Source organism: Bidens hawaiensis, unplaced genomic scaffold, assembly GCF_021521415.1.
Source record: "Bidens hawaiensis isolate Kalapana, Puna unplaced genomic scaffold, B.hawaiensis_p1.1 tig00001461_1, whole genome shotgun sequence".
NCBI classification, from domain to species: domain Eukaryota; kingdom Viridiplantae; phylum Streptophyta; class Magnoliopsida; order Asterales; family Asteraceae; genus Bidens; species Bidens hawaiensis.
This window is the reverse complement of record NW_027491082.1, coordinates 2,869,967-2,879,785: the sequence shown is the minus strand read 5'-3', so window position 1 is coordinate 2,879,785 and position 9,819 is coordinate 2,869,967. Positions and strand designations below refer to the sequence as shown.

Below are 9,819 nucleotides of genomic sequence, written 5' to 3'. Positions count from 1 at the left end.
AGCTTACCAACTCAACTAGGATAATTTGTTGTTAGCCTTCTCTTTTTCTTAATTGCTATATATTTTTGTTTATTTTTTTAACCACCCGTGTATTGCACAGACTCTACCCTAGTTACTTAGACATATATTACTCAATTCGATATTTGTTGTTTTTTTCCAAGTATAGCGCGCACAGATTGATCTTTTATAGGCAGCTTTAAAAATCTTGGGCTCGGCGTTAAAAATCTTAAGTATTAGTTAAAAAAATCATTAATACATGCCTCAATCCTAGGACTGTTCATCTTTTGTGCATACCAAATTACCAATTATTGTCCAAGTTTTGAAATATAGAGTAGGAAAAAAAATTAGTGTTTTTATCTAGTTAGAAAGTTAAGATAATTAAAAATTATAAATTAGAAATGAAATACTCTTAATATTTTAATAAACTTTAATTCCATAATTAATAACCGGTATGAAACTTAATTATCCACTATTCATCCTAACAAAAAAAATTGAGCTTTAGTCGCGACAAAAGTCGTCGCTAAAGACCCCAAATATCGTTGCTAAAAGTACTAGCGGCGACCTGTTGGTGCCTCAGAATTGAATCGGTGTCTTATAACCGTTAACATGTGTTACCTTATGGTTCTCGGTTCACAGATTGCATTAAACAACTCTCGGGTCGGTTCCAGGTAAAACCAAAGGTTCTAAATGCAGAACCGAAGAACCAGAATATTGAAAACTTTTAAATTACCAATCCTCATTTTTACAGGGTAAATGGCATCCTGTTCAATTATTCTTTAGTTCCAAATATTCCTTATTTGTGTTCAATACATAGCAGCCAAGATTAATTTTGATTCAAGCTTTCAAAACAATAATATATAATGATAAAATATTCTTTTAATTTATCGCCACTAATAATTATTTAACTTTAACAATTAATGTTTAATAAAAAATATAATGTATATTCTTGTTGTAATTTAAATTAACTTTATCTTGAAAGAAGAGGAAAAGTTAAAATACAAAGGAAGATAAAAATGAGAAGGGTGCACAAAACCCTTAAAAAAATTCCAAAAAATTAATAAAAAAAACATAACTCAAAATATATATAAAAAATAAAAATTATTTAAAAAACAAAAATGTGTCCCTCATAATTCTCGTTCCACAAAAAAAGAAGAAAAAAAACTCGAAAAGACATAATGACGAAAATGAACAAATGACACAATTATAACTAAAAAAAGACACAATAAATCGCAAAATATAACACAATACTGACTAATACAACACAATATCAAGAAAAAAAGACACAATGTTAAGGAAAAAAAGACACAATCAATGCGAAAATAAACACAAAACACAATGATAAACAAAAAGACACAATGATCTTTTTTCACGCAACATTGTGTCTTTTTTGAGGTTTTTTTTTATTTTAAGAACGAGGAAGATGGTGGAAACATTTTTGTTTTTACATTTTTGTTTTTTATTAAATTTTGAGTTATGATTTTTTTTTATTTCTTTTTAATCTTTTTAAAAGATTATTTTATATGACTATAAATCCTTCTCATTTTTATCTCATCTCATAAGATAACTTAGACCCAAAAAGAAGACACGCAATTATATTAACTTATTTTGCAATTTGAAAAATTTTGCACACCCTGTCTGATAAATAAACGTTCAAACCGGTTCTGAAAAAGTTCTCAAACCAAACCTGCTTACTATAATAATTTCCGGTTCATTTTCGTCGGTTGCACTGAGAACATGGTGATCGCAATGGACTCCAACGCCTGTTCTTCGATTATTCGTCTCAGTATTGGTACTCATATTTCTCTGCTTTTCAATTTCATATTTCACTCCACGTTCTCTGTAATTTGTCTCAGAATTGATCGATTAAGTTAGTTAGGTTATCAGTTAAGTTTAGATCGATGTATTAGGTTAGCAGTTGTTTAATTTAATATTGCTTTGAAACAGGTGGAAATGAATTTGTAACTACTGTTGATACCCTAACTCAAAGGGAGCCTCAGTCGATGCTTGCCGCCATGTTCAGCGGTCGTCACACGGTTTATAAGGATCCTGAGAAGGTTAGTATGTATGTATAGCTTGGTGAAGTTTTGATGAGTAATATGCTTTAATGATTTTGTGTTTTTGCAGGGATGTGTGTTTATTGACAGGGATGGGAAGTACTTTCGGCATATTTTGAATTGGTTGAGGGGCGGTGTAGCTCGCAGCTTGTCTGAGTTAGAGCGTTTAGATCTTCTGGAGCTTTTAGAGGAAGCGGAATACTATCAGCTTCTTGTAAGTTGTTTTTTCCTGTTATAAGTTTCCTCATGGATCTAAGTATACTCCGATGGGTGTAATTTAGGGGTTGGTGGACAAGATAAATGAAGCTTTGAATAAGAAGGAAGATGAACAAATGGATGCTGACTTAACACGATGTGATATTATCAAATGTATACATTCTGGAAAATATGTCAATTTTAGAGGTGTAAATCTCAGTGGACTTGATCTTTCGAAACTGGTATGAGCTAGTACTTCTTGTTATGCGACTCTGAGTATTTGCCAAATTATATATGTATCTTATAAAATTATGTCATATCATGAGTAGTGAATGTTTTACTAAACCTGTTTTTCCCATTATGACTTATGCAGGACTTGTCATAGGTGGGTCTCAACTATGCATGCCTCAAAAAAGTTAACTTCTCATGTGCTATTATTGGTCATAATTTTCAGGTAGGTTATGTGACTTGGTATTTATTTTCTTCCATGGCCTCACCACACACACACGGATATATTTTAAATTTACTGGTTTATTTTTGTCTTTTAATTGATATTTATAGTCGTTAATTATGTTTTTTTACTTTTATTCAAGTATGTGGATGCAGAAAATGCCATCTTTGACAACGCAAAATCATATTCATATACATATGAACGGTAAGATTCTGCAAACCTATTTGTATGGTCTTGTTATGGACACACACTTCTTACATGCCAGTCTTTTTTGAGTCAATCTTAGTTCTATTACTAGTCAACTAAATTGATTTGGTTTTTCCTAGGGAAGTTGTGATTTCACAGGGGCTAATCTTCATGGAGCTCGTATGGTGGGGGCTGATCTTCACCTTGCAAAGCTGCAGGGCAAATATCTCTTTTCTTTAGTATATCTAGTTCGTTTTATGTATCCACTCAAATATACCCGTTTTCTTTATGATCTAGGTTATATAAGTATGTAGTCGAGATTATGATCTTTTATCGGTTTTTAAGATAAATTTATATATTTGATTATTGCAGGTGCAGACTTGCAATATGCAAATCTCGAGGTATGTTTAATTCTAGATAAAATACATATTTTATTTAGCAGTATTTAGCAGTACTAAATCTTTTAAGTGATTTTATATAATCAAACCGCTAATCTCAAATATGTGAATTTGGAGGGAGCCAATTTGGAAGGAGCTTATTTAAAGGTTTACATAATATGAGGTTCAGGGCTTAGTGCTTTATGGTAAATTTTGATTGATTCTTCTTTCTCTATATTCGTAGGGTGCCAAAGCGAATAATGCCATTTTGAAGGGTGCAAATCTTCGAAATGCTAATCTTCAAGACGCAGTAAGTACCATATAGGGGTGTTCTTCGGGTTTTGGGTTTCTCGGGTCGGGTTTTTCAGGTTTCAAAGTTTTAATTTTAGGCCCGAAACCCAAACCAAATCTCTCACCGTTTTTTTCAGGTTGGGTTAATCAGGTTTCAGGCATCTAAGATAACAAAACTAAAATAAAAAAAGTTAAGGAAAATACAATGCGAAAACTAAAGCAACATATTCTTCTTTACTCGTTACGTAAATTGTCAAATAATAAATAAACATAACCCGGTAAAGCGACATATTCTTCGATTACAGTTGTTATTAGCCATAAATAGAAAAGATATATAAACATTATATAGTCGATCAACCATAATAGGTGGAATAAGAACAAGTGGAACATGTAGAGTGGTGTTTCGTGTATCCGGTGTACATAGGTAACATAACTACGTACCTAATAATAATGTCATATTTTTAAACAAATAGTTTATTCGGGTCGACCTGAAACCTAGAAATCAGACCCAAGAACCGACCCGAATTACTTCGGTTCGGGTTGGTTTTTTCTCGGTTTCGGCTTCTTCGGCTCGGGTTAGTTTGGGTTCGGGGTCGGGTTTTCTCAGGTCGGTCTTCGGGTAAAAGTGACATCCCTAGTACTGTTGATAATTTGATATATTGTAGTTTATTACACGCTTCGCATTGAAACTGATATTATTGGTTTACTAAATAATAACTAAACGGAAGACCATAAGGCAAATGTATAAAATATCCTTTAGTAATGACAAAGTCAAGGTTTGATTATTAGTAGCAAATGTCTTGTCGATCTTTTTGTAGCTTTTGGAAGGGGCAAAATTGATGGAGCAGATTTACATGGGGCGATTAGATGAGTATGAGTTGGTTCACAACACAAGAAGATTGGTGGTTTTCTTTCGTTTTAAACTTTGGTGCACCTAATTTTAGTCAATTGGTGATTGGTTTTTTCATCTCACTTGATTCAAGTAAATTATGGTTTAAACTTTAAAGGTCCTTGGGCTTGTTCTTATGTATTGGGCTCAATGGATGGGCTGAACTATTTCACTTTTTGACTTGTCTGATTCTAGTTAAACCTTTTGGGTTACCACTTACACAGTTACACCTTACACGTTATAATGTAATACGGATTGGATTAAACTGAGACATCACCTTTTTGAGTAGAGGTGCACACAGAAACCGGTTAACCGGTTTCTAACCGAAAATCATACCGGTTAGTAACCGGTCCAATCCTAACCGGTTACTAAACGAATCTAACTGCCGGTAGTAACTGGTTTATATTATTGATTTAAAAACCGATTAACCGGTTTAAAAACCGGTTATTACCCGACCGGTTAACCGATTTTTTTAATATTAATTTGTCAAAACCGGTTAGTACCCGACCTAATTAACTGGTCTAACCGGTTATTACCCTAAAAAAAACCAGTTGGGAAATTAACTGGTTATAGGTTAACTGATTTGTGCACCTCTATTTTTGAGTTTTATATTTACTAAATTAAGAAGAAAAAAAAGCGTATCAATGATAACAATGCCATTCATAATTCAAGCTATTTACGTTGTGTTGATATATTAAAAAGATGGTTTGAAAAACTAGGATAGTGTTCAGTATGCAGTAATAAGGGGCAGGCCAAGGCTCAAAGACTTCCGGGAAGAGCAGAGCTCTCTTGTGAGAGAAATGACATTAAAACACCAAGGTAAAAGAAGTGAAGGCGGCGAGGGAAAGAAAAGAGTGTTTGATTGGTCAATAAAATAGAATTGCATATTATCTTGTTTCATTTCCTAAAACAACTCAAATTTCTTTCTTGCACCCAATCTCTTTGTATATTTCATTTCATTCTCACTTTCTCTAAATCACCTCCAACATCCTCCCACTGCTACCAACCGCCTCCGCCACCACTGCTCGCAACCATGAATCTCTAGGGGTGTGCAGGTCACGGTTCCAACCCACGAAACCCTTGTACCTTTTTTCACAAACCCGTATAATGGAACCGTTATTTGAAACCATGTACTGGTCCGGTTCTGAAATTCAGCTTGAAACGGGTAACGGGTTGGTTCCGGGTCGTACACGGTGGACCCAATCGGAACCGTGAAACCCATCTTCGGCTTCTCTCTGCATTTCTCAAACACCTGTTTTTCAATAATTTAAACATGCATTGGTGAGGCATATGCACCTTTTATATATTATGGTTCTTATAAATTGCTAATATTTTAAATTTTCATGGTTCAAACTTTATTTCTTTATTGTTTATAATTTTTATCTTTCTTTAATTTCAAACTTACTGATTTAATCTATTATTTTTTTTAAATCTATGTTGCTTGCATTGTTTGTTATTTGATAAACAAAGATAAAATAGCAACAAAAAAACCTATGGGGCTATAACGGGGTTTGTGAAATGCTAAAATATGATCGGCCTGCCAGCTGATTTTCATTTTCTCCTTTTTAATGGCAATTGCCACTAAATCTTCGAACCAATAATCATGTTAGACCTCAAAATAGATATTAACAAACGTTGTCACGTCATTTGCTCTATAAAAATTCCTCTTTGTTTACCGGTTAAGTTAGTCTATTTGTATCTAGAATCCCTAAAAGTATAACTGAAGAATACAGCTAAACAACTGAGCAACGGCGGATGTGGTCCAACCCGTGAAAACTGCCAACCCGTCCCGTAGAACCCGTTTCAAAACCCGGACCGACCCATTTGTAGATGGTCCGGTTCCGGGTTTCAAAATTCCATGTAAACGGTCCGGGTCGTACCCGTTGCACACCCCTATCTGGATATATAATTAGAGGACTAATAAAAGCTGCTTTATCGTAATTAATCAATTTGTTATAAAAGCTGCTTTATCGTCTTGTATCCTTAGAGGAATGTGAAAGAAAGAAAAGTATAGGGGGTATTTAGATAAATAAGCAAAAGGGGACCGTAGATATAAAGTAAAGTGTCAAAATCGTTGTCAAGGTCAATAATGCGACTTTTGTCCAAAAATATTTCTTTTTGCATTGGACCATCAAGGTTTCCCAGTTATTGCCAATTTCGTTCAAATTATTAACTCCATTTATTAGTAACGTTAAATCAAGGGCATTTATGTCCTTTTATATAAAAATATTAGAAGATAAATAATTATTAAATGAAAAAAAGAAAAGAAAAAACAAACAAATAACAAATCGAAATTGCGCAAATTCTTTTTTTTTGAACGACCAACAAACATAGAATGCCTAGGTACTCCGAAAGGGATGACCCAATGGCAAAAGGCCACCGCCAAGGACAAATCTAATTCGGTTCGTAGATATAGTTTTATACTGAAAAGACGCATTTACCCTTGACTTAACAAATAAACTTAGATGGAGTTAACGATTTAGACATAATTGGCAAACAGCAAGAAACCTCGATGGTACAGATGCAAAAAAGAAAACTTTTTGGACGAAATTCACATTAGTGAACAAACACCAGGGACGATTTTGGCACTTCACTCGTGGATATATATTGCTGAACATGCTTTTAGGGTTTTAGTTGATCTTCACGGGTTGTACTGAGAACATCGAGATCGCAATGGACTCGGACGCATGTTCTTCGGTTGTTCGTCTCAATATAGGTGCTTAATAACATCATATTTCTTGCTTTTCATATATTCTTATTCGATTAGTTAGGATTATTTTTTTAATTTAATATTGTTTCTTAATTAAACAGGTGGACACGAATTTTTAACTACTGTTGATACACTAACTCTTAGGGAGCCTCAATCAATGCTTGCTGCCATGTTCAGTGGACGCCACACCGTTTACAAGGACCCTCAGAAGGTAACTATGCATGCAAACTGTTTGTTTCTTTATATATTGTTGATAAAAGCATCTCTTAAGTTCTTGGTCAAGTTTGATGAGTAAAATGCTTTGGCCAATCTGTGTATTTGCAGGGTTATGTGTTTGTTGACAGGGACGGGAAATACTTTCGGCATATCTTGAATTGGTTGAGGGACGGTGTAGCACGCAACTTGTATGAGTTAGAGCGTTTAGAGCTTTTAGAGCTTTTGCAGGAAGCGGAATACTATCGGCTTCTTGTAAGTTATTTTTGTTGTTGCAAACGTCAAGAAATATTCAATTATTACCCAACAAATTTTGGGTTTTGCAATTTCAAAAAATGGGAAGCGGCGCAGCTTGTTACCAGCTTGTCGTTTGTTTCGACGTAATCACTACCTTGCTTATTACAATTAAATTAAAATATGATATTGTCAACATTAGAGGTAAAAAGTTATTACCTTAGTTACATTTACCTTTTCTAATCTTCATTATTTTATAGTTTATTCGTTGATGAGTTTTCACTAAATAGTTCTTTTAATTTATTTATCTTTTGGTAATTCAGGGGTTGGTGGAGAAAATAAATGAGGTCTTGACTACGAAGGGTGGTGAACGAATTGATCCTGACTTTACACGTGGTGATATCATCAGATGTGTGCAATCCAATTGTCTCAGATTTAGAGGAGTAAATCTCTCTGGGCTTGATCTTTCAAAATTGGTATGATCAAAATACATCTTGTAATTTGACTCAAGAGTATATATATGTGAAGTTATAAACTATTGTCTTACCATTGCATCATCGGTCATCACCACCATCACCTTGACCGTCACATACATTTTCACTTGTTTTGACATATGACGTCTGTCATGTATATATAACAATGGTTACATATAGAATTCTTTATGATTATATGGCCGATACTAGTTAGCTTTGTTCACATTAGGTTAATCTTTTATTTTTACAAGTATTAATTAATTGAGAACATATGTAGCAATTGCATCCCTTTGCTCTTGTTTTGGCCATTTCAATCAAATAATAAAACATATGGCTTCATATGAATTAGACACTTTTACTAGTGAATGTTTTTCCTGTTGTGACTTATGCAGGACTTGTCGCATGTGTATCTCAACCATGCATGCCTCAAAAACGTTAATTTCTCACGTGCTAATCTTGTAGGGGCAACTTTTCTGGTAAATTATGTACACATACATATAGTCTGACATTGTCTTTTAATTGATTTTTCTAGTCATTAATTTGTTCTACAATTACGTTTTCTACTTTTTTCTTTTCAAGTACGCAGATGCTGAAAATGCCATTTTTGACAACACGAGATTGCACAGGTAAGATTATGCAAACCTATTTATTGTTCTTGCTAAGGCATCTACCAGTCAACCGAATTGATTTGGTCTTTCTTAGGGAAGTTGTGAGTTCGTAGGGGCTAATCTTCGTGGAGCTCGTATGGTGGGGGCTAATCTTCAGCTTGCAAAGTTCCAGGGTAAATATCTTCCCTCTTTTTTTTCAAATTATTAAATTCATTTTATATATCTGGTTTCTATATATCCCGATATGAGTTATGAAATGCAATGCTAAGCCAAGTGTATTTTGTAAGTCGTTAGGTAAATTTAGGTTAATTATCCAGTCAAGATTATGATCTTTACTTGGTTTTAAGATATTTTTCTTTTTTAATATTTACAGGTGCTGACATGCAATATGCAAATTTTGAGGTATGTTTAATTCTAGATCAAATAAATATTTTATTCAGCGATCCTAAATTTTAAGGTGATTTTATATAATCAGACAGCCGATCTTGCAAATGCGAATTTGGAGGGAGCCAACCTGGAAGGAGCTGATTTAAAGGTCTGTATAATATGAGGTTTAGGGGTTTAGTGTTTTTTGGCAAATTTTGAACGGTTCTATTTTCTCTATATTTGTAGGGTGCCAAAGTGAACAAAGCCAATTTGAAGGGTGCAAATCTTCGATATGCTAATCTTCAGTATGCCGTAAGTACCACTAATATATTGTAGTTTATTATACGCGTCGTATAAAAACTGAGAATGTTGGTTTACTATAACAAAATACCCTTTTGTAGGTTTTTGAAGGGGCGAATTTGACCGGAGCAGATTTACTTGGGGCGATTAGATGACTATGAATTGATTAATTAGAGCACAAGATTATTTTCTTCGGTCCATTGGTTGGACCATAAAGGTCCTTGGGCTTGTTCTTGAGTACTGGGCTCAATCTATGGGCTGGACTATTGCACTTTCTGACTCGTCATTCGATCTTGACACTTGTTAAACCTTTTGGGTTACACCTTACACGTAAAATGGATTGGATTAAACCGCGACATCACATTTTTTAGTTATATATTATTAAAATTGAAAATAAAAATATATAGTTAATGATAACAACGACGTTCAACGTTAAAGCTCTTTAAGTTGTGTTGATATACTAAAAAGCATC

The 9,819-nt window shown here is 33.9% G+C and overlaps 2 protein-coding genes across 2 annotated transcripts; both read left to right on the top strand.

The window, feature by feature from the left end:
• The first annotated feature begins 1,709 nt into the window (after window positions 1–1,709).
• On the top strand, window positions 1,710–2,703 carry LOC143577860 (FH protein interacting protein FIP2-like). Its single transcript, XM_077061586.1, has 5 exons — window positions 1,710–1,789; window positions 1,945–2,054; window positions 2,125–2,268; window positions 2,336–2,491; window positions 2,623–2,703. Exons 1-5 carry the CDS (start codon window positions 1,735–1,737, stop codon window positions 2,632–2,634), a joined length of 477 nt encoding a protein of 158 aa, XP_076917701.1. The 5' UTR covers window positions 1,710–1,734; the 3' UTR covers window positions 2,635–2,703.
• Window positions 2,704–7,082: 4,379 nt separating this feature from the next.
• Window positions 7,083–9,502, top strand: LOC143578842 (uncharacterized). The gene is made up of 11 exons (XM_077062312.1): window positions 7,083–7,159; window positions 7,255–7,364; window positions 7,478–7,621; window positions 7,924–8,076; window positions 8,466–8,549; window positions 8,660–8,699; window positions 8,795–8,854; window positions 9,055–9,083; window positions 9,157–9,216; window positions 9,294–9,359; window positions 9,449–9,502. Exons 1-11 carry the CDS (start codon window positions 7,117–7,119, stop codon window positions 9,500–9,502), a joined length of 843 nt encoding a protein of 280 aa, XP_076918427.1. The 5' UTR covers window positions 7,083–7,116.
• The last annotated feature ends 317 nt before the right edge of the window (window positions 9,503–9,819 follow it).